At 34.8% G+C, this 26,093-nt stretch overlaps 1 protein-coding gene across 1 annotated transcript; it reads left to right on the top strand.

Annotated features, from left to right (window-relative positions):
• The first annotated feature begins 1,325 nt into the window (after nt 1-1,325).
• SCRG1 (stimulator of chondrogenesis 1) lies at nt 1,326-24,979 on the top strand. The gene is made up of 3 exons (XM_077868574.1): nt 1,326-1,537; nt 21,947-22,201; nt 24,750-24,979. Exons 2-3 carry the CDS (start codon nt 21,960-21,962, stop codon nt 24,802-24,804), a joined length of 297 nt encoding a protein of 98 aa, XP_077724700.1. The 5' UTR covers nt 1,326-1,537; nt 21,947-21,959; the 3' UTR covers nt 24,805-24,979.
• Nucleotides 24,980-26,093: the final 1,114 nt, after the last annotated feature.

The following is a 26,093-nucleotide window of genomic DNA, read 5'->3' as shown; positions in this document are numbered from 1 at the left end:
TAGGAGTGCATTTGTCATGATGAACACTGGGAGGTGTATAGAAGTGTTGAATTACTATATTGTATACCTGAAACAAATATAACACTGCATGCTAACTATCCTGGAGTTAAAATAAAAAATAAAAACACTTCTAACTCAATGGGAAAAAAAACTAACTCATTTCTATCTCCCTCTCCTGTTCTGCCAAAACTATTCTTCCTTTTGTATTCTTTTCCCTAGAAGAATAATGCATTATCCATTCAATGCTCCAAGTCTCTGAAAGTTAATAAAGTCTCTTCCCCTTCTTCCAACTGCCTCTACCCTAAATATAAAAACTTAATTGGTCACCAAATCATTTCAGCTTTTTTCCCTATCTTCTCTTCTGAGTTACTACAAGAGCCCCTCTTCTGTCTCTAGCTTCCTTCCTCCCACATCCTCCTTCTTTCACACTGAAGTCAAATGCTTCATCCTTTTTAATACTTTTCATCATCTTTCCATTCACTTTCAGGATAAAATCCAAAATTTTCAGTGTAGCATAGGAGGTACTTCATCAACTTGCTTCTTTCTAGTCCTCTAATTTTATCCCCTGGAGCCCCTAAATCCAGATACACTAAACTACCTGTAATCTTCAAAGTTGTTACCCTCTCATTCACTTTCATGCCTTTCTTTATACAACCTAGAATGTCCTTCCTTCCATTCTCTGTCTAGATAATACCTAGTCTAATTTTCCAACTCCTGCAACATTACTCCAAATTGAATTTTAAAAATTAGCCGACAGTTAAAGTATAGTTAAGAGATCCTAGAATTCCAGTGCAGTTTGCTCAAAACAGAGTTGAAATTCCATTTGTGCCTTATTTGAGGCATAAATTTCTTTTTTAGTTATTTTATTTTTTTACTTTCCATTGACTGGTAATGACTCTTTAGGTGAGGATTTGGAGAGTTTGAACATATATTCAACCAAAATGTTATAATGAGAGATCTAGATGGTGAGGAAACTTAGTGAAAAAAAAAAACACAAAGAAACTGAAAAAAGGAAAAGGTGCTCAGCTGTTTGCTTAAATCACATTAGCCATTTCTCTTCCTCCTTCTCTCCTTCCTCTCTCCCTCTTTCCCTGCTCTGTCTCTGTCACACACACACACACACACACACACACACACACACACACACTTCTAAGGTTAAAATTACTCTGTGTTCTTTTTAAATTCCTCGGGTTTTACATTTTATTGCTCTCAGAGTCTGCCTCCCTGAGGTTCTTGTATAGACTAGTTATTTCCCTCTGTAAAGAAGCTGTTCAGTTCATCCTTGCCTGGTTTGGAAGACTCAAAGGGAGTCAGTTCTTGCAGCCCTGTCTCTCTTTTACTCTCCTCCTCCCCCAGTTCTGGCTGGAGCAGTGAGTCTGTCAATTCCAGGCAAGAGACAAGGCAGACAAAGGTTTATTTGTAAGGAACCTCCTTTTAGCACCTCCTTTTTTCTCCTTTTGCCCAAACTCACCCAGTGAATTGGAGCATTTAAGAAAATTCCTCTGCCAAGAAGACCAAAAGGAACGGAGAAGAACGGGTATGTATTTTTTTTCTTAAATATCATTTTGTGTCACTTATTCTACTCCAAATTATTGCTACAGATTAGAGCAAAAATGTATTTATGTGTTGAGTCAGAAGAGAAAGTCAGAGAGAGAGCTTCTCTAAGGAGATGGATATACTTTGAAAAAGATGATGCTTCTTAAGATAAAAGAAAATAATCAGATTAAAAGGACTAGAAAATGTATATTCCTTAACTGGGAGAGTCATTTAATCATAGGTTTAAAAAGAGACAGCTCTCTCACTGTTACTCCTGATTAATGCTCATGTCCACTCTGAATCTCCCACATAACAGGACCTTATTATTCCACCTCTCAGAACCATGTAAGAATAATGCAATATATAAGTTTAGTCTTTTAATGCAGTAGCTATATCTCTATATTACCTACTCTATGTGAAGTTAACTGCAATGTCTAAGCAGGACATTTTTTTGTGGGTTTTTTTGTTTGTTTGTTTTGTTTTGTTTTTTTTGCTTTTAAAATCCTGACTCCTAAAAAAAAAATTGGTATAAATGTGTGATACAAAGAAGGAATTGTACAGAATTCGTCTTTGGTGTCCCCACCATAGAACACACTATGGTGTCTGTACTGCTAAGATAAAGGGAACACTTTTTCCCTTTCAGGCTTACAAAAATTCCTCTTTAAGATTCCTTAACTTGGTTATGCAGGCTGGGAAAAGCTCTCCCAAATGCTGGTCCTTTTCTCCAGTGATGATGATCTATTGTAGCCAGGAAAACAAGTAGAAAAATCCAAGACTGAATAATATCATCTTATAGCATTTTCTGAATGCATTATCTGAAGAAAGATTACTTTCAGGAAGGATGTAAACTTCATTTTTCCACTGATGAAAGTCTCTTGGGTACCTGGGCTGATCATGTCTCGTTTAATGATGTTTGAAAGACGTACCCATTTTCTCATACCATCTCTTCTTTAACATGTACTTTAAGAATTCCACTTCAGGGCTCATTCTACCATGAACCTCTTCTAACACAATTGATAAGAGACATTTTTTTAAATAACAGGTTTTTTTCATCATCCAAGAAAGATAAATGGGAAACATCACAAGCTAGACAGCAATGTTAATCTCTTCCAACTATAATTTTTGATATTTTAAATGTCAAGTTCTGGGTTGGAATTTTCATTTGTTTTTGAAGCCTTTGCTTCTCTTTTGCTGTGTTTTGAAACAAATCTGAAAATGGACTGCCCTTTCTAATTCATCAACTCTATTTCATTCCACTGCTTTTAATACCAGTTCCCAGAATTGACATCAGTTGCCTGTATGAGCATTGCACCATAAATCTCTGAACACTGAAACTGCATAGCCCTGTTAGTTTTGGCCATTAAGCGGGATGATTTTTCTTTTTAAGTCTTCATTTAACTCACCCATTCAAAAGCTTTCTCATGGTAAATATTCTCATACAATCAAAATTTGCAATTCCCTATTTTATGACGGTGGAAATGATTTGCTGCTTAATTGGAATATTTTGCTCATGACTCTATTTCCTCTGCATTGATCTTTTAAAAATTATTCCCTTACTGGGATATGAATGATACCATATAGTGCTAGAACAAAATTAATTACATAAATTTGAATTTAAAAACCAATACATAACTATCTATAAGGATCTCTTGCTTATTTCTTTAGATATTCAGTTTTTATTTTTTTTATATTCAGTTTTTAGCTTTGTTTTCTTTTGTAATTTGGATGTACTCCAGGAGGAATTTTAAGTGCATGTACTTCAACTGAAATAGAAAAAAAAATAGAGCAGTTTGTTTCATATTTGCCAAAGTCATTTCACTCTTGTTGGCACTTGAAAATATACAGTCTTAATGGATTGCCAAGGATTAAGGTTGGTGTCCTCTAGTGAAAAAAAATAATCGTGTAACATAGGAACATACTGCTTGAGACATTTTTCCACTTGCTAAATAAAAATTAGAGCTATTTATCTGCACTCAAGTAAAAGAAGAGAAAACTTCAGTTCAAACATGTAATTTATAAAGTGTTAAAAAAAAAAAAACTACCAGTAAATGCTTGCCAGGTGTGGAACTTTCCATCCTAGTATGTGACTGAGACTGTGACAGAAACACTATTTTGTGCTCTGGTGTGGACATATTCAGAAGAGGTACATGGTATGGCAACATACCCACTTTCTTTTCCAGCAATTTATTTGTTCATTCTTTCAGTGAATATTTTTGGAACATTTACTGTAGGCCCAGTATTGAAGTAGGTACTCTGAGAGCCGCAAAAGAAGTAGAAGTTATAGTCCTTGCCTTCATGATGCTGGCATCTCCTCTTCCAGTCCTCTGAATATTGGCTTGCCCCCAGGTCTCAGTCTTTTACCTCTTTTCTTACTCTATACTCACTACCCTGCCAGTCTCATAGCTATAAATATTATCCATAAACATCCTGATGACTCTCAATTTTTTATTTCTAGCCCTAACCTTCAGACACACTGCCTACTCAATATCTTCACTTAGACATCCAATAGGCATTTCAAACTTAACTTGTCTGAAAATTTACTCTTAAATTTTCCTCACATTGATTCCATCTAATTATTCCTCAGCTCAACAAATGTCAGCATCACTTAGATCAAAAGCCTAAGGGTCATCCTTGATTCTTTCCCTTTTGCCTCATATCTTCCATCAACTTTCACCAAAAGTCTTTTTCTTCCAATTTTGTCCCACCACAACACATCTTTGTAAAGCAATCAGGGATTATTTTTAAGACATAAATCAAACATGTGAGTGTTCTATCAAAATATGCAAATGGTTTTCTAACATATTCAATAAAATCAAAGCTTTTAATCAAGTTCTGGAAGGCCCTTTATGATGATTCCATATATTCCTTCCTGGTTCTAGGTAAATACACAGAACAACCAATTTACTCAATGGTCAAATGCCTTTCAATGAATCTCCCACTCCCAACTATAGCCATATTCTCTCTCACTAACTGGCTTATGAAAAAAGCTGACAATGGCAAGGTATTATTTAGTCAAATCATTAGTTATCCAGGTGTAGTTTTCAATAATTCATCAGTTGTGTATAACACCCAGTGCTCATCACATCACGTGCCCTCCTTAATGTCTACCACCCAGTTACCCATCCTCCCACCCACCTCCCCTTCAGCAACCCTCAGTTTGTTTCCCAGAGGTAAGATTCTCTCATGGTTTGTCCCCCTCTCTAATTTTTTCCCATTCAGTTTTCCCTCCCTCCCCTTATGGTCCTCTGTACTATTTCTTACATTCTGCATGAGTGAAACCATATGATAATTGTCTTTCTCCAATTGACTTATTTAACTTAGCATAATACCCTCCAGTTCCAACCATGTTGATGTAAATGGTAGGTATTCATCTTTTCTGATGGTTGAATAATATTCCATTATATACACAAACACACACACACACACACACACACACACACTACATCTTTATCCATTTATCTGTAGAAGGATATCGTGGCTCCTTCCACAGTTTGGCTATTGTGGACATTGCTGCTATGAACATTGGGGTGCAGGTGCCCATTTGGATGACTACATTTGTATCTTTGCAGTAAATATCCAGTAGTGCCATTGCTGGGTCATAGGATAGCTCTATTTTTAACTTCTTTTTTATTTTAAAAAAAGATTTTATTTATTTATTCATGAGAGATGCAGAGAGAGAGAGAGGCAAAGACACAGGCAGAGGGAGAAGCAGGCTCCATGCAGGAAGCCTGATGTGGGACTCGATCCCAGGATTCCAGAATCACGCCCTGGGCTGAAGGCAGGTGCTAAACTACTGAGCCACCCAGGGATCACCTATTTTTAACTTCTTGAGGAACCTTCACACTGTTTTCCAGAGTAGCTGTACCAGCTTGCATTCCCACCAACAGTGTAAGAGGGTTTCCCTTTCTCTACATCCTCGCCAAATGACGTATCAGATAAATGACTAGTATCAAAATCTATATCTACATCAAACCCAATAAATGAATAATCCAGTCAAGAAATGGGTAGAAGACATGAAGAGACATTTCCCCAAAGAAGACATACAAATGGCCAACAGACACATGAAAAAACATGCTCAACATCACTTGTCATCAGGGAAATACAAATCAAAGCCATAATGAGATACAATTTTACATCAGTTAGAATGGCTAAAATTAAAAAGATAGGAAATTCACAGTTCTTAATGAATGGATTGTACATGAGTGCTATAGGTACATAGAACAAATGAGCTATTAGAGTGGTATGGGTGGATCTGGGAAGGCTTCTTAGAAGAGTTGAGTTTGAGGTTTGTCCTCAGTACATGGTTTGGTCAGAAATTAACATAAAGGTGACAACAAGCAAAAGACATACACATAGGATTGAAGAGATGACTGGACTTTTTTTTTTTTTAAGATTTTATTTATTTATTCATGAGAGTACACACAGAGAGAGAAGGTGGCAGAGACACAGGCAGAGGGAGAAGCAGGCTCCATGCAGGGAGCCTGACGTGGGACTCGATCCCGGGTCTCCAGGATCACACCCCGGGCTGAAGGCAGCGCTAAACCGCTGAGCCACCTGGGCTGCCTGACTGGTCTTTTTACTAGCTGAGAATAAGGAGTGATAGATGTGGAGGGGAAGTGGAAGGAAGAAGGCCTTAGGATTAGCCCTTGGAAGTTTGCCATCTTTTAGATACCATGAAACCACTGTAGGCTCTTCCTCAGGATTAAAAAAAAAAAGGGTTTTCAGAGAATCATTCATGTAATACTACGTATGTGGGCCATGCATTGTATTAGCCACTGGGTATGTGGTAGTGAACAAAATAGACTGCCTCCATGGAGCTTTCTGTCTTAAGGGAATGATAGACATAAAATGAGTAAACTCATATAATTTAAAATGTGATAAATAGCATTAGGGGACAAAAAGGTCACTATGAAAGAATCTAGTTGAAACTATATTAGATTGGATGGTCAGAGAAAGTATTTAAAAAAAATGAATTTAAATTGATAACTGAAAGTCAAGAATAAGCTAGGCAAGTAAAGAGCATTCCTTCCAAAGAGGCAGTACCTATAAAAATCCTAATGAGGGAAGGAAGATTTCTATTTAATTATAAGAAAATACTCTATATATCTATATTGTAATATATTTTTAAATGAGTCAGATGAACTATTTTTAACAAAATATAAATTATCAAAATTAACCCAAGAGATAGAAATTATGTAATATTTAGGACATGTTTATATTATAAATTATCTATTATTTATCTGAAATACAAATTCTGCTCAGTATCCTGTATTTTATCTGACAACTTTATATTTTAACAACGTTAAATATCATCTGAGTATCAATATCATGTACGTAGAGACACAGGACTATAAAAGAGATCAGAAAGTGATGGTATATGGATTTTGAATTTATCTGCTTTTATGTAGCAGGGTGTAGAGACACTCTGAGGACTATACCTTAGTAAAGACCAATCTTTGTCATGAGTTCGTCCTCAGCTCTCCACTCACTTATCCTTTTCCCCTTTTCTCATTATCTTATGACCCTCTACTTCCTTCTCAGTTCCCTTCACTGGTATATTTCTCTGACTTTTCTTCTGCGCAGTCCACAAATGTTAGTTTCCCAGTGTTCTGTCCCTTGCCATCTCAATTTCTCCTTAATGCTCTCCCCTATGCATACTGAAAGAAACACACCAAAATGCTAACAACCCTTATCTCTACATGGAAACTAATTGTATTTTATTCTATCTATTCTTCTCTGCATTTTCTATGTTTTACACTATTATTCCTTTTTTTTTTAACTATTTAAAAAAATCCAATCAGTTTTCTTGCTATAATTAGAATCATCTAATGGAAAGAAAGCTTAAGCGGTTAACAGTCATGAAATGACCTCAGGAACAAATTATGCTTATATGCAGGAAATATGTAAAGGGTAGTAAGATCCCAAGTTTAGTAAATGGATGACTTTTTCCAAAAGCCACAAGAATTAGACAAAATTAAGCTAGATTACTAAAAATAAGAACAACATGGTAGCATAGTAAAAAACAAAAAACTAGGGAGACCAAAACTTAACATATATGAAAAATGCTAATGACTAATATAGAAAAATTCTTCAAACACAATTGGTAAAAAGATTACAAAGAATTTACAACCGTCTCTCACCCCTCTCCTTCCACCCAGTTTTTTGATGGAGAGTAATCTGGTAAGGGAGCTTAGAGAAAAGGGGAGGGTTTTTTGTTGTTGTTGAATCTTCTGATAAAGGTATACACATATAAATATATATATTTATTATATTAAATGTAAAATTTATTTATTCATTTTAGAGAGTGAGAGAGAGCAAGAGAGAGAATCTCAAGCAGATGCTTTACTGAGTGCAGAGCCTAACCCAGGGCTTGATTTCAGGACCCTGAGATCATGACCTGAGCTGAAATCAAGTCAGATGTTTAACTGACTGAGCCACCTAGGAATCTCTATAAATATATATATTTTTAAGTCAGGTATGAGCTGACTGGATATGATAGTCTTGATAAAAAAGGAAAATAAAACAAATTAGGAAGTACATTTTAAAGTCAGACTATTCAGAAAAAATCAATTTAATCAAAACAATAGTACTTGATGACACCCAAATTTAAAAATTTGACTGTTCACTATCCATAATAGTTCTGTGCCATTAAATATTGAGTTTAACAAGCTGAGAAATTCCTCCTTTCTTGGCTATATATAAGCATCTAGAGATTAGGGTATACTATTTATTCTTTCACTAACATGCCGGGCATTGTTTCAGGAGCTTGGGATGCACATCAGACAAAACCCTGCCTTCCTTGAACTTACATTCAAGTCCTGGGAGACATAATAAAAATATTTTTTAACAGTTTAGAGGTTCGGGATCCCTGGGTGGCTCAGCGGTTTGGCGCCTGCCTTTGGCCCAGGGCGCGATCCTGGAGACCCGGGATCGAATCCCATGTCGGGCTCCCGGTGCATGGAGCCTGCTTCTCCCTCTGCCTGTGTCTCTGCCTCTCTCCCTCTCTCTTGGTGACTATCATAAATAAATAAAAATTAAAAAAAAAAACAAAAAAAAAAACAGTTTAGAGGTTCATAAATGCCATGGAAAAGTAGAGCAATTAAGGCAGATTGAGAATATGTGAGGGGAAATAGTTTTTCTTAAAGATTTTATTTATTTATTTATTTATTTATTTATTTATTTATTTATTTATTTATTAAAGAGAGGGGAAAGAGAGAGAGAGAGAGAGAGTGAGAGCACAAGCAAGGATGAAGGGCAGAGGAAGAGGCAGATTCCCTGCTGGTGAGCAGGGACCTTGATGTAGGGATGGATTCCAGGACCTGGAGATCATGACCTGAGCTGAAGGCAGATGTTTAACTGACTGAACCACCCTGGGATACAGTTTTAAATAGAATAGATCTTAGTGAGGAGCAAGGTGAACAAAAACTTGAAGAAGGTAAAGGAGGTAGACACATAGTTAATCTGTTGGAAGAGCTTTCCAAGCAGAGGAATTAACTATGGCAAAGGCCCTAAGGAAAGAATGTGTCTAATATTTTTGAGGATTAGCTAGAACAGAATGAAAAAGCGGAAAAGTAGATATTTTCAGAGAGATAACAGGAAGCCAGGTTGCATATGAAGGCCATTGCAATGACTTTAGCTTTAATTGAAGTAATTGGAGTGATTGGAAGAGGATAAGTTTAGTTATTAATATTTTTCTTTATACTACTGGTAATTAGGACAGTGCCTCGCATAAAGGAAATACTAAAAAATGTCTCTTACATTGAACCAAATTAAATCAGCTTGCTCCTAATCTAATTACTTACTTAATCAGCGAGTCCTACATCAGTACTATTCTTTGACTCCGTCACTTCCCCAATACTGGCCACTCTTCTCCTGAATACTCTTGCCAGATTGGTCGTGGTATGGGCAGAGGAATTCTAAGTCACCAGAAGTAGCATTTGAAAATTTGGGCCTGAGGATTAAAGAATGATTTCAGGTTATTTTTCAGCAGCCTAACTAGATCAAAATACTAAAGCCTCATTCCAGAAGTAGGAATGGCAGACTGAATGGCTCCTTGAGCAAACCATAATAGATCTTATTTGTTGTACTTTGGGACCCAATAGCTCTTACTCTATCCAAGAGGTGGTAGTCAAAGCAACCCTAATTCAATTTGGGAAAGGATGTGGAAGGGAAAAACATAGTTCTGAGAAGTTGGCTTTAGTATTAAAATTATCAAAGTACCACAGAGCTCACTTTTAGAATCTCTAAAATTTGTATATCTGCCTTCATATTCCTCCAAAAATAGATGCAAAATAGTAATAGTAGTATAGAATGCTTTGCTTCACCTAAGATGGAGTAAAAAGAACTAGGTTTACTCACTCCTCTGAAACAACAAAAAAACCCACCTAAACAAAACATGAAACAACCTCTGTCAAAACACTGGATTTCAAGCAAGGAAGGACATCTTCCTATGAAATATGGGAAACATATGAAGTATAATTTCCCTGGTCTATTGCCTTGAGGGAATTTCCAGGCTGAAAAAAAAAATAAAAGGAGAGGGAACACACAGAGTCCAGCAGATTCCTTGAATTGAGAAAATGGAGCTGAGAGTCAGAGAGACTAAAGTAGCCAAGATTCACAGAAAAGACTATTAAAGAGAAGAAAGATACATAGAGAATGCTGGATGTCTACAGAGGGCCCCACTGAAGTATTTAGAAAACTAACTTGTACATGCAAATGAGGAAACTATCTATGGTCAGGGGGAAAAATCTGAAAGGATTAGAAAACAGTGTCTGGCACTCACAAAAAGTCAGAAATACTTACAAAGATAAGTTGAAAAAACTTGTAATTCATTGGCCACTGGAAGGAAGGCATGGCCTCACTAGTGAGGAATAATTAGTCCTAGAATGAGTTAGAACCATCTAGCAAATCATAAAAGCAAGTTCTGAAAGAACAAACTGTTTCCAAGAAACTTAATTACATCCCAGCACAAAGCACAAGAATATTTATAAGAATACAAAAATATCCAGCACCCAACAAGGCAAAATTTAAACTATCTGAAATCCAATCAGGGATTACCAGGTATACAAAAAAAGCAGGAAAACATAACATATAACTAGAAAAATCAATCAATTAAAACCAACCCAGAATTGATACAGATGTCAGTAAGAGCAGCAAAGGACATTAAAGCAGATACGTCATTAAGGTGCTGAAAAAAAACCCCTAAACTGTCAAACTACCATTTTATAACCTGAAGAAATATCTTTCAAAAACAAATGTAAAGTAAAAACTGGGGGGATCCCTGGGTGGCTCAGCAGTTTGGCGCCTGCCTTTGGCCCAGGGCACGATCCTGGAGACCCGGGATCGAGTCCCACGTCGGGCTCCCTGCATGGAGCCTGCTTCTCCCTCTGCCTGTGTCTCTGCCTCTGTGTGTGTGTGTGTCTATCATAAATAAATAAAATAAATATTAAAAAAAATAAAGTAAAAACTGTTACAGACATATAAAAATTTAAAGAATTAATCACCAGAAAACCTACACTATAAGAATATTAAAGGACATCCTTCAGACATAAGGAAAATGGTATCAGATGGAAACACATTAAAATGAACACAGCACTAGAAATGAAAACTACATGGATAAAGTATAAGATTTTTTTCCTTATTACTTAATTCTCTAAAATACAATTGTTTATGCAACAATAATAACATTTTCTGGGTTTTTAGCATATACATTAGGTATATAACAATGATAGTATAAAGCATGGAAGGAGAGAAATGGAAGTATACTATTTTAAAGGTTTTTTTTTTTTAAAGATTTTATTTATTTATTCATGAGAGACAGAGAGAGAGAAAGGCAGAGGGGAGAGAGAGAAGCAGGCTTCCTGCAGGGATCCTGATGTGGGACTCGATCCTGGGACTCCAGGATCATGCCCTAAGCTGAAGGCAGACATTCAACCACTGAGCCACCAGGTGTCCCTTAAAGTTTTTATACTATAGGTAAAGTGACATATGTCATTTGAAGGGGAATGATAAGTTAAAGTATATACACTATTAATCTTAAGGCAACCACTAAAATAACAAAATGAAGAATTATAGCTATGCGCCAACAAAGGAACTAAAATGAAATCACAAAAAGATGTTCAATTAATCCAAAAGAGCACATATAAAAGAGGAAAAAAGGAACAGAGAATAGATCAAACAGAACACAAAATGCAAGTTGATAGATTTAAACTTAATGATGGCAATAATCACATGAAATGTAAATGGTCTAAATATTCCACTTAAAAGGAAGAGATTGTCAGTTTGGATAAAAAAGCAAGACCAAACAATAGACTACTTAAAGGAACACTTTTGAAATCTAAAACCACAAATGAATAAAAATAAAAGTATGGAAAAATTTATTCAGGGTCAGAAGATCCAGTATTATTAAAATGCCAGTATCCTCCAAATTTATCTATAGGTTCAATGCAATCTCAATTAAAATTTTGGAAGGCTTTTTCTGTAGAAATTGAGAAGCTGATAATACAACTAATACAGGAATGCAAAAGACCTATAATTGTCAAAACAACTTTGTGAAAGAAGAAAGTTTCAGGGCTAATCCTACCTGATTCTAAGAATTATTATAAAGTGACAGTAATCAAAACTATAGTATTGGTGTAAAGATAAATTAAAAGATCAATGGAAAAGAATAGAGTCCAGAACAGGCTCACAGCTATATATATATTTTTTACTTTATTCTTTATTTCTTTATTGTCTTTTCATTTATTTTCCTCAATCCTTTTTATTGTTTATTAATTTTTTTAAAAAAATTTTATTGGAATTCAATTTGTCAACACATAGCATAACACCCAGTGCTCATCCCACCAAGTGCCCCCCTCATTGCCCATCACCCAGTCACCCCAACCCCACACCCACACCCACCTCCCTTTCCACTACCCCTTGTTTGTTTCCCAGAGTTAGGTGTCTCATGTTCTGTCACCCTCACTGATATTTTCACTCATTTTTTCTCCTTTCCCTTTATTCCCATTCACTAATCTCCATATTCCCCAAATGAATGAGACCATCCAATGTCTGTCCTCCTCCGATTGACCCATCTCACTCAGCACAATACCCTCCAGGTCCCTCCACATGGAAGCAAATAGTGGGTATCTGTCATTTCCAATGGCTGAGCAATATTCCATTGCATACACAAACCACATCTTCCATTCATCCATAAAAATTAAAATTAAACAATAAAAAGGAATGCCAGATTTCAGGTTGTACTACAAAGCTGTGGTCATCAAGACAGTGTGGTAATGGCACAAAAACAGACACATAGATCAATGGAACAGAATAGTGAATCCAGAAGTGGACCCTCAACTTTATGGTCAACTAATATTCGACAAAGGAGGAAAGACTATCCACTGGAAAAAAGACAGTCTCTTCAATAAATGGTGCTGGGAAAATTGGACACCCACATGCAGAAGAATGAAACTAGACCACTCTCTTCCACCATACACAAAGATAAACTCAAAATGGATGAAAGATCTAAATGTGAGACAAGATTCTATCAAAATCCTAGAGGAGAACACAGGCAACACCCTTTTTGAACTTGGCCACAGTAACTTCTTGCAAGATACATCCATGAAGGCAAGAGAAACAAAAGCAAAAACGAACTATTGAGACTTCATCGAGATAAGAAGCTTTTGCACAGCAAAAGAAACAGTCACAGCTATATTGAAAACTGATATTTTTTAAAAAGATTTTATTTATTGATTTGAGAGACAAAAGAGAGAGAGCGAGAGAGCACTAGCAGGTCAGAGGAGCAGAAGGAGAGGGAGAAACAGACTCCTTGTTGAACAGGGAGTCTGATGCAGGGTTCAGTCCTAGGACTCTGGGATCATGACCTGAGCCAAAGGCACACACTTAACCAACTCAGCCACCTAGGCACCCTGAAAACTGATATTTCACAAAGATGCAAAGGCAACTCAGTGGAGAAACAACAATCTTTTCAAATATGGTACTGAAACTACTGAACAACCATAAAAATACAGAAAGAATTTCAACCACACCACTCATTAAAATAAAAAATAAGCTAATATAGATCACAGAACTAAATGGGAAACCTAAAATTATAAACTAGTATAAGAAAACATAAGAGAAAATCTTTGTGACCTTGGGTAAGGCAATGATTTCTTAAATATGACAATGAAAGTATATTTTATTCAAGAAAAAAAATTGATAAATCAGACTTCATCAATTTTAAGAATTTTTGCCCTTTGAAGACCATTGTTAAGAAGGTGATAAGGAAAGCCATAGGTAAAGAGTAAATATTTAGGAAGTATATATCTGATAAAGCACTTGTATCCAGAATATGTAAAGGACTCTCAAAACTCAGGAAAACCATCTATTTTTAAAACAGAGCAAAAGATTTGAACAGGTTGTTCACCAAACAAGACATACAGATGACAAATAAGTACATGAAAAGGGACTCAACACCATTAATTATTAAGGAAATGCAATGCAAAACCACAATAAGACACTAGAATGGCCAAAAGTTAAGGACTGACCATACCAAGTGTTGGAGAGAATGTAGAGAAACTAGAACATTTTTATACACTGTCAGTGGGAATGTAAAATGATACAATCACTTCTGAAAAACAATTTGGCAATTTCTTGTAAAGTAAAACATACTCCTATCATACAACCCAGCTATTCTACTTCTAGGTATTTGTTCAAGAGTAACTAAAACTATAACCTTACAAAGACTTATACACAAATATTCAAAACAGCTCTTTTTACAATAGCCCAAAACTGAGAACAACTCAAATGTCCATCAACAGGCAAATGGGTAAATGATCTATCATTTATATAATGTAATACTTCTCAGTAATAAAAAGAAGTCAGCTATTGATACCTGCAATGACACGTATAAATCTCAAAAGAAGTATGCTGAGTGAAAGAAGTCAGATAAAAAGAGCACATATTTTATGATTCTGCTTATACAAAACTGTAGAAAATGCAAATTTATCTCTGGTGATAGTAGATAATTTGTTGTCTGTATAAGAGTGGAGGGAAGGGAGGAGTAAGAGTGATGAATTACTTAAGGGCATTAGGAAACTTAGGGATAACAGATATGTTCATTATCTTGATTGTGGTAATGGTCAATATATTGTTTAAAACTTAATGGTTGTGGAGATTTCTGCCACATAGTAAATGTTCAGTGAACAGAAGCTCTAATGAACCTTCTTTGAAGATTAATCTGAAAAAAAAGTCAAGAAATGTGACTTTAAAAAAAAAATACCACCTATTTAATGGGTATAAAGAAGATCCTAATCTGAAGCAATTGAGAACGAGAGCACCTCAGAGAACCATATTTTTTAATGTAAAATTTAAACTATGATCTGTAAAAATTTATTGGAAGACATTTTCATATGTCTATATATTAGATTGCGATGTAATACAACACTGTCTTGCTCCATCAAATCTGAAAAAATATAAAGTGAAATAGATTTCTTATTTTTCTTTTCTTATGCTAATTTTGGAGCCAATATCAAAAGAAAGTTATCAAGAATAGAGTAGGATATTACATAATGATAAAGGAGTTAATTTTCCAATAAGACATAACAATTTTTAACAGGTATGTACCTAACAAAAGAGCATCAAACTGCATTAGGTAAAACAAATAGGATTGTGAGGGAAAATATATGAATTCTCTATTGAAATGGAACAAATCCTACAGGCAGAAAATTAGTAAGGACATGGTAGAACTCAAAACACCACCAATGAATTAGATATAATTGACATCTATGGACTACTTAACCCAATAATAGCAGAATACACATTCTTCTCAAATTCACACAGAACATTCACCAAGACAGATCATATTCTGGGCCATGAAACACAATTAACAAATTCAAAAGAATAGAAATCATATAATTTCTCCTCTCAGACCATAACGGAATTAAGCTAAGAATCAATAACATAAAGATAACTGGGAAATCCCCAAATAGGTGGAGATTAACACAACTCTAAATAACGCATAGGAGCTAAAAAGAAATTTCAAGAGAACTTTTAGAATACTTTGAACTAAATAAAAAGGAAAACTTATCAAAATGTGTGGGATGTAGCAAAAGCAGTGCTTAGAGGGAAATTTATGAATGCATTAAATGTAAATATTAGAAAAGAAGAGAGATCTAAAATCAATCACCTTAGTTTCCACCTTGGGATTAGAGCAAATTCAATTTGCTTCAAAGTAAGCAGAAAAACAAAATAATAAGAATTAGGAATGCCTGCTGGCTCAGTCTATTAAGTATCTCCCTTGGGCTCAGGTTGTGATCCTGGGGTCCTGGGATTGAGCCCCACATCGCATCGGGCTTTCTGCTCAGCAGGGAGCTTGCCTCTCCCTCTCCCTCTGTGCTCTCTTTCAAGTAAATAAATAAAATCTTTAAAAAAAATTAGAACAGATAAGTGAAAAAAAGTCAGAGAAAGATAAATGCCACATGATTTCATTTTTATTTGGAACCTAAAATACAAACAAACAAAAACAAAAAAGAGGAACAATATTCATAAACATAGAGAACTAGTGGTTGCCAGAGGGAAGGGTTGCCTATTTAGGGAATAGGCGAAATAGGTGGAAGGGATTTGGAGGTACATGTTTCTGGTTATAAAGTAAATAAGTTATAAGGATGAAAAATACAGCATAGAAAGTATAGTCAACAATATAATCAACAATATTGTAGTAATTTTTGTATAATGACAGATGGTAAACTACATTTATCATGGCTAGCATTTCACAATATACATAATGGCTGAATCACTATGTTGTATACTTGAAACTAATATAATATGTCAACTATACTTCAATCAAAAAATAAAAGGAGAAAATTAGGAATTCAAGTGGAAAACTTAAACAATGAAGGGCTTTTTAGTTATATGAAGAAATTATTAATTTTTTTGTTATGCTAAAGAGTATTGTGTTATGATTTTTATTTTTGTATTTATTTGTTATTTTTAAATGTTTTAAAAATATTTTATTTATGTATTCATGAGAAACAAAGAGAGAGAGGCAGAGACATAGGCAGAGGAAGGAACAGGCTCCATGCAGGGAGCCCAATGTGGGACTCAATCCCAGGTCTCCAGGATCACTCCCTGGGCTGAAGGCAGATGCTCAACCGCTGAGCCACCCAGGCGTCCCATGTGTTATGATTTTTATTTTTATTTTATTTTTGTGTGTGTGTGTTATGATTTTTAAAAGTCATTACCTTTAATGAAATATACTGAAATATTTGTGGATAAGTTGAGATGACTAGAATTTGCTTCAGAGTAATCAAAACTGAGGAAGAAAAAAAGTGCAGGTATAACTGAAACACGGGAGGCCATGGGGTGATAATAATTGAAGCTTGCAGATGAGTATATTGAGGTTCATTAAACCATTATCTCTATTTTTGTATATATTTGAAGTTTTTCACAATAAAAAGAAAATAAAAATCAATGTCTAATAAAAAAACAATTAGAGCAGAAATGAATGAAATTAAAATCAGGAAATCAATAGAGAAAAATCAATGAAACCTAGAGCCAGTTCTTTAAAAAGATTTAAAAAATCAATAAACTTCTAGCCAAGTAAACTAAGAAAAGAAAGAGGACACAAATTATTATATCAGAAATGAAAGAGGAACATCACTACAGATCCCATGGATATTGAAAGGATAATAAAGCAATACTATGAACAACTCTATGCCTATAAATCTTTTAAGCTTCATTAGTGAATCAGTTCCTTGCAAGACACAATTTGCCAAAATTCACACAATCTGAATAGATCTATATCTATTAAAGAAATTGAGTTAGTAATTAATAATCTCCCCAAAAAGAAAGCACCAGGCTCAAATGGGTTCCCCAGTAAAATATTTGAAGAAGAAATTAAACCAATTCTCATCGATCTCTTTCAGAGGATAGAAGCAAAGAGAATACTTTCTAACTCATTTTATGAGGCCAGCATTACTGTAATATCAAAACCAGACAATGACATTACAGGAAAGGAAAGCTATAAACCAATATATCTCATGAACATAGCTACAAAGATCCTTAATAAAATATTAGCAAACTGAATCAAAACAAGTATGAAAAGAATGATATACCACAGTCAAGTGTGACTTAGACATACAAGGCTGGTTCAATGTTTGAAAATTAATTAATGTAATCTATCACATCAATAGACTAAAAAAGAAAAATCACATGATCAGATCAACAGATGCAGAAAAATCATTTGAGAAAACCTAACATGCATACATGATAAAAACTCTCAATAAACTAGAAATAGAGGGGAACTTTCTCAACTTGATAAAGACCATTTACAAAAAACCTATGGTTAACATCCTTAATGGTGAGAAATTCAAATCTTTCCTACTGAGATCAGGAACAAGGCAAGAATGTACCTTTCCCCACACTTTTTCAGTATCATACTGAAAGTTGTTGCTAATACAATAAGACAAGAAAAGGAAATAAAAAGTATATAAAGGAAGAAAGAAGATATAATACTATCTTTGCAGACAACATGATTGCCTATGCAGAAAAATTCCAAAAAATCAACAAAAAAACTTCTGGAACTAATAAGTGATTATAGCAAAGTTGTAGGATACAAGGTAAATACACAAGCATCAGTTGCTTTCCAACATACTATCAATGAATAAGTGGAATTTGAAACTTAAAACACAATACCATTAACATTAGCAACCCCCCCAAATAAAATATTTAGGTATACATCTGGCAAAATACATACAAGATCTAGATGAGAAAAACTATAAAACTCTGTTGAATAAAATCAAAGAACTAAATAAATGAAGAGATATTCCATGTTCATGGATAGGGAGACTCAACATTGTCAACATGTTAATTTTTCCCATCTCGACCTGCAGATTGAATGCAATCCCAATCAAAATCACAGCAAGTTATTTTGTGTATATTGACAAAGTGATTCTAAAGTTTATATGGAAAGGAAAAAGACCAGAATAACCAACACAATAATGAAGGAGAATAAAATTAGAAGACTGATACTACTTGATTTTAAGATTTACCATAAAACTACAGTAATCAAGACAGTGTGATACCTATAAAAGAATAGGCAAATAGGTTAATGGAACAGAACAGAGCTCAGAAAAAAGAATCCCAAAAATATAATCAACAGATCTTTGACAAAGGAACAAAAGCAATACAATGGGCAAAAATAGTGTCTTCAACTAATGGTGCTGGGACAACTGCACATCCACGTGCAACAAAATGAATCTAAACACAGACACTATACCCTTCACAAAACTTAATTAAAAATGGATCATAGGGATCCCTGGGTGGCTCAGCGGTTTAGTGCCTGCCTTCGGCCCGGGGCATGATCCTGGAGTCCTGGGATCGATCGAGTCCCACATCGGGCTCCTTGCATGGAGTCTGCTTCTCTCCCTCTCTCTGTGTCTCTCATGAATAAATAAATAAAATATTTTTTTAAATGGATCATAGACCTAAAAGTAAATTGTGCACCCATAAAACTCCTAGAAGATAACATAGGAAAAAACCCTAGATGACCTTGGATATGATGCCTTTTTTAGATACAACACCAAAGATATGATCTCTGAAAGAAATAATTGATAAGCTAAACTCTAGCTTTATTTATAGTTAAAATTTCTCTGTGAAAGAAAATGTCAAGGCAATTAGAAGATAAGCAACAAGTGGGAGAAAATATTTGCAAAGACACATCTGATACAGGACTGTTAACCAAAATATAAACTTAAAACTTAACAATAAGAAAACAACCAACCTGATTTTAAAATAGGCAAAAGACTTTAACAGACACTTCACCAAAGAAGCTATACAGATGGCAAATATATATATTAAAAGATACTCCATCATGTCGTCATATATCATCAAGGAAATGCAAATTAAAATAACAATAAGATATCACTACACACCTATTAGAATGGCCAAAATTCAAAACAGTGACAACACCAAATACTGCTGAGGTTATGGAACAATAGGAACTCTCATACATTGCTGGTGGATATGCGAAATGATACAGTCACTTTGGAGTACAATTAACAGTTTCTTATAAAACTAAACACACTTTTACCATATAATTCAGCAATTGTGCTCACTGGTGTTTATTCACAGAAGTTTAAAACTTACGACCGTACAATACAAAAACTGGTCCATGGATATTTACAGCAGCTTTATTCATAATTGCCAAAAATTGGAAGCAACCAAGATGTCCTAGGGTAGATAAATGGATAAGCTGTGGTACATCCAGACATTATTATTTAGTGCTAAAAGAAATGAGCTGTCAAGACATGAAAAGACATGGAGGAAAGTTGCATTTTACTAAGTGAAAGAAGCCAATCTGAAAAGGCTACATAGGGGGATCCCTGGGTAGCTCAGCGGTTTAGCACCTGCCTTTGGCCCAGGGCGTGATCCTGGAGTCCCCTGAGACCCACGTCAGGCTCCCTGCATGGGGCCTGCTTCTCCCTCTGCCTGTATCTCTGCCTCTCTCTGTGTGTCTTTCATGAATGAATGAATGAATGAATGAATGAATGAATAAATAAATAAATAAATAAATAAATAAATAAATAAATAAATAAGAAAAGGCTACATATTGTATGATTACAACTATATGACATTCTGGAAAAGGTAAAACTGTAGACAATAAAAATCATTGCCAGAAGTTAAGGAGGGAGAGATGTATAGGCAGATAACAGAGAACTTTTAGGGAAGTGAAAATATCATACTTTATATGATATTATAATGATAGATAAATACCATTATACATTTGTCCAACCTAAAGAATGGACAACACCAAGCATGAACTCTAAGTTAAATTATGGCCTTTGGGAAATTATGATGTACCATGTAGGTTTATCCTTAGTAAAAAAAAAAAAAAAAGTACGGTTCTTGTGAGCAATGTTGATATCTGGGAGACTATGCATTTGTGAGGGCAAAGAGCATATGGGAAATCCGTACCTTCTTTCCAATTTTATTGTAAACCAAAAGCTACTCTAAAATAATTGTCCTTTTAATAAATCCATAATCTCACCTATATTAATTCACCTTTGAGATGCATCTAGTCACTGAAAACTAAAAAAATTTCCTTTCAACATTGTTTTTTTCAAAGTACAATATACTTATATGTTTTCCCCTCTCTTTAATACTCCTTGGTAGGAAAGCTCCTTGGCATCTGTCAACAAGATGAAATCTGAATGGCTGTGGATTCTGATTCTGATTTCTCCACCGTTCTGCTAGTTTTCCTGTACTACAATAGCCTCCATTCTTTTCATGCCTAACATGAAAGCCAAAGAAGCCTGATTAAATAGATGAAGAAAAAAAGAAAAAAAAAAAAACAGATGATGAATATCCCACAGTTTTATGCAAATACTATATTTGAAGAATTCTCTCCTGGCAGAGAAAAACACTTGCTTGGTATGACCCTAAGAGCTCAAACTGAAACTGGTTGTTAGAAGCTATAGAAAAATATTTTACAGTAAGGGAAACATTAGAATTGCATCAGTGGAATATATTGACTTAGTCAATAACGAGCTCCCCAGCATGGTAGGTGTTTAAGAACAGGCTAAATGTTTATTAGGGGAAATTCAAGCCTCTGTTTTCAATGAGGCTAAGATGAAGCAATCTACATGGGATAAAAATTTGCAACAAAAATGAGCCTCCGGGTGATTCTGGTAGGTTTTTAAAACTTAACTGAACTATAAACATATGCATATTATTTCTCAGTATCAGAATAGATAGGTTTTTTGTTCCTGTCAGGGTAGAATTCAAGTTCTTTGACAATATTATTCCTAGGCTATGCAAGTCAAGAACCACTGAACTTGATGATGATTCTAGAAGTTCACTTGAGTTTTACCACCTTAAAAAACAGTTCTTGGGATGCTTGGGTGGCTCAGTGGTTGAACATCTGTCTTCAGCTCAGGGTGTGATCCTGGGATCCCAGGATAGATTCCCACGTTGGGTTCCATGCATGGAGCCTGCTTCTCCCTTTGCTTATGTTTCTGCCTCTCTTTTGTCTCTCATGAAAAAATAAATAAAATCTTAAAAAAAACCCCCACAGTTCTCCTCTACTGAATGAACCAAAAATTAAAAATTACTCTGGGTACTTAAAAATGCAGATTCTGGCTCTAACCTCCCCCTGACCTCTAGCATTTCTTGTTTAATATTTCATTAAATATTAAATGGAACCCAGACATTTGGTTTTTAACAATTATTCTAAATCATTATTCTAATGATTTTTATTGTCAATAGTCATAAAATTACACTTCGAGAAATACAAAGAAGAGAATAGAAAAAGATCAACTCCTAATCTTTCTATCCAAGTATTTATAAGAATGCTATAGAACTTTATGTTCAAATGAATTCCATCTTTAAAACGAAAACACACTGATACATTTTACTTTTTCCTCTATTTCAGGGCAAAAACCAAAATGAAATTTATAGTATTTGCTTTCACCATTGGGCTAACTTTGCTGCTAGGAGTCCAAGCCATGCCTGCCAGTCGCCTCTCTTGCTACAGAAAGACACTAAAAGATCGCAACTGTCACAACCTTCCAGAGGGAGTAGCTGACCTGACGAAGATGGATGTAAACATCCAGGATCACTTCTGGGATGGGAAGGGATGTGAGATGATCTGTTACTGTAACTTCCGTGAATTGCTCTGCTGCCCAAAGTAAGGAAATATAATCATGAAGTATATGGCTATGAAATGTATGCATAACAACTCTTTTTTTCATAACAACTCTTTTAAAAGACAACTTTATAATGTGTTTGCTGAAATTAATCACCCTTTTTAAGTAAAATCCTACTTAAATTCCAGCTACTTTCTAGAATCATCTATTGTGTATGAAAATGAATATTTTCATTTAAGAAACAGAGTTTGGCAGATTTTAATAAAACTAAATGTAATCCAGAAAATTAGGGATGCCTGGGTGGCTCAGTGGTTGAACATCTGCCTTCAGCTCCAGACATCCTGGGTTCCTGGGATTGAGTCACACATCAGGCTCCCTGCAGGGAGTCTGCTCCTCCCTGTGCCTATGTCTCTACCTCTCTCTCTCTGTGTCTCTCATGAATAAACAAATAAAATCTCTTTTAAAAAATCCAGAAAATTAGTAGCACTCCAATATATTAAATTCTAAATTCCCTGAGTTTTACCACAAAAAAATCTGCCAATAGGAGAGGTTAACATCAAAGTTTTTAAATCAATTTGAAAACTAATAAGAGGCTTTAGATAAAAGAAACTAGTGAACAGGATCAAGTAATTAATTGGACAGAAAACTGGTAATGGTCAAAGAAAAACTTTCTAGCTCTACATATGAGTTAACCAGAAATGAACTAAATAAAAATTATCTACTGTCTTGGAAAATAGATGCAATCTTAAGTATATTACAAAGGCAGATAAATCAGTAAATTTTTGACTCTTGCTTTTAAAATCATCTTCCTCTGGTAACTGAAAAGCCTCAAATACTATGATCTTGGCTATTTCATACTGAAATTTGCTCTTTCAAATTATTTTCAACATATGACATCATATTTTCATTTTCCTAAGAAACCTGTGAGAAAGGACAGATATAATCATCTTATCAAGGAAAGATGCAGGGAGGTAAAATGACTAGCACCATTCCAGACAACTAGTTAGTATCAGCACTGAAACTAAAATCCAGGTCTTCTAGTTTGGACCAGACATTTTTTTCTACCAAGGCAGTTGGTTTTTAACGTATGGTTCCCAGAGTAGCAGCTTCAATATCACCTAGTTCTTGTTAAAAATGCATATCCATCCTTGAGCCCTCTACAAGACCTACTGAATCAAGGAGGCTGGAGGTGAGGCATAGCAATTATGGCTTAACAAGTCCTATAGGTGATTCTGATTCATGATAAAGTCTGAGAATAATTTGTACTAAATGGTATTAAGAACTTGACTTAAGTGGGGCACCTGGGTGGCTTAGTTGGTTAAGCATCTGCCTTTGGCTCAGGTCATGATTCCAGGTTCTCGGATGGAGCCCCACATCAGCTCCCCACTCAGTGGGAAGCCTGCTTGTCCCTCTCCCTCTGCCTCTGCCTGCAGCTCCCCTTGCATATGCTCTCTCTGCCAAATGGATAAAATCTTAAAAAACAAAACCCAAAAAACAAAATAAAACAAAACCCCTGAGTTAACTGATTTCATTAAAATGACAATATTTCTCAGACTACATAAATGAAATGCTATTTAATATTAAAATACCATGTTGCTTTTTTGTAATTCTAAGACTAGAAACCAATTTATTGAAAAGTATTTGTATTTATGATATAATTTTGTTACCATCTGTGTTAATGGATAAGAATAGAAGTCTGGATACACAAAAGTAATTTCTATCTGATTTTGGTTACCTTTCCCCTAGTACCAACAGATTTACCTTGCTAAGTATTTTTCCTGTTTTCACCTCTTTAAACACAAACTCTAATTTGCCACCTTATATTCTTTTCATTTTTATTGAAATATAATTGACATATAGCACTGTATAAGTTTAAGGTGTACTGCATAACTTGATAGACATATATTACAAAATGACTACCATAATAAATTTAGTTAACATTCATCACTTCATATAGTTATCAAAAATTTTTTCTCCTTGTGATGAGAACTTTTAGTATTTACTCTCTTAGCAACTTTCAAATATATGCTATAGTAGTGTAAACTACACATAGGTTGTACTTTACATACTAAGTATATTTCTAATGAGCCATAATCATAATACAATTTTATATTATTTTCATGCATTTTTATACTTTACCTTATGTGATCTTTTCAACAACAGTAGAGTTAAATAGCTTAACATTTGTCCTTTCCCTATAAAATTTAGAAATTTATTGACTTTCTAACAATTTTTTAACCTTTTGTTTCTTATCTGCAGATTTAAACTCCATGCCCCCCCCATATCAGAGAAATAATATTTTTGGTATGATAATAAGGTTTTGAAATCATTTAATTTTTCCTTTTCTTTACGGATAAATGATAGTATAATATCAATGGCAAATGGGAGGAAAGTAGGAGACTTGATTACCTTCCTGGTCTTTGTTGTTCCTGTGGCAAGTTCTGCCACTCATTCTCTTGTACTTTATTGCTTAAAAAGAATAGTAATCTGAAATCCTGGAAATCATTGCCCATTTTTAATCCAGTAAAGACTAATAGATAGATACCTTAGTTTTCAGCTGAATTTAACTGATGTCCTACTTTCTTTCAGAGATATCTTCTTTGGACCAAAGATCTCTTTTGTGATTCCTTGCAACAATCACTGAGAATCTTCATGTATTCCAGAGAACATCGTCTCTCATTTCCCACGAATTGCACTATATCGACATAACTAAATTTCAATTTTCTATCCAGTGCAATAAAGCGCAGATTCTATAAATTCTTTCCTAAGATATTAAACTTGTGTTAAATAAGTAGTAATAAAAGTTAATTGAATTTAAATGTTCTCTGTGGACATTGTTGGCACTGGCTAAAATGTTTGATGGAAAATTTTCATCTATGCTGTATTCAGTAGGCTCAGTAAAAGGATTTTTGATTGGTGATTAGCCATAATCTTTCCTCGAAGGTTGAGAACTTTTGTTCTTACTTGACAGTTATTGACCATATATACTTAACAGAAAGAACCAGGTACAAATTGAGGTTCTTAGAAGAGAATCTAGAAATTTTCTAGTAATGGGGTAAAAGGATGGGACACTTGGCCTGCTTAGTTGGTACACTTAATCTCAGGTCCTGAGTTCCAGCCCCATGTTGGGCATAGAGTTTACATAACAAAAAAAAAAAAAAAAAAAGAGAGAGAGAGAGAGAGAGAAAGAGAGAGAGAGAGAGACAAAAAAAGATGATAAAAAGGAGACAATGTTTAAGTACATATTATGTATATAAAGTATATAAAGTACATTTCACTTTACTCTTTCAAATACAATAAAAACCTTCATGGTAAGTATTATTAAAATCATTTTTTTGGATGCTAACTTATTTGCTAAAAATCAAATGCAGCCCATATACTGCACACACTCAAACACGGCTGTAATCCTGTATCCTTAAAATTATGTTTATCCTTGATGTATCAATTTTTCTTTATTTTTTTCAATTTTTCTTTAAAATAACATATATTAAAAAGAAATATGTGAGGATCCCTGGGTGGCTCAGTGGTTTAGCACCGGCCTTCCGCCCAGGGCGTGATCCTGGAGTTCCGGGATCGAGTCCCACGTCAGGCTCCCTGCATGGAGCCTGCTTCTCCCTCTGCCTGTGTCTCTGCCTCTCTCTCTCTCTCTCTCCTTCTCTCTCTCTCTCTCTCTCTCTGTGTGTGTCTCTCATGAATAAATAAAATCTTTTAAAAAAATAAATAAAATCACATGAATGTTAAAGGTAAATAAAACAGATGTTTTATTTAGAGACAGCTTTGGACTATGCCCCATATCTTAGGGGGTATACATTGACTAGTGACCATCAGAAGTAATTTCAGAAAGTCCTTTATGCTACAAAAATTAAATTTTTGCTAAGTGCCAGCTATTATTTAGATTTGTAGATGCAGTAATAAATAAGTCGGATTTGTCCT

The sequence above is a fragment of the Canis aureus genome, chromosome 24 (assembly GCF_053574225.1).
Source record: "Canis aureus isolate CA01 chromosome 24, VMU_Caureus_v.1.0, whole genome shotgun sequence".
In the NCBI taxonomy this organism is placed as follows: domain Eukaryota; kingdom Metazoa; phylum Chordata; class Mammalia; order Carnivora; family Canidae; genus Canis; species Canis aureus.
Note: the sequence above shows the minus strand (reverse complement) of the source record. Positions and strands in the feature narration are given on the sequence as shown.

Bases quoted from the DNA above. Each gene is read 5' to 3' on its own strand.
- SCRG1 (XM_077868574.1), top strand. From the start codon at position 21,960: ATGAAATTTATAGTATTTGCTTTCACCATTGGGCTAACTTTGCTGCTA. The intron at 22,202-24,749 runs GTAAGGAAATAT...ACTTTCTTTCAG, and splicing joins GAATTGCTCTGCTGCCCAAA to AGATATCTTCTTTGGACCAA.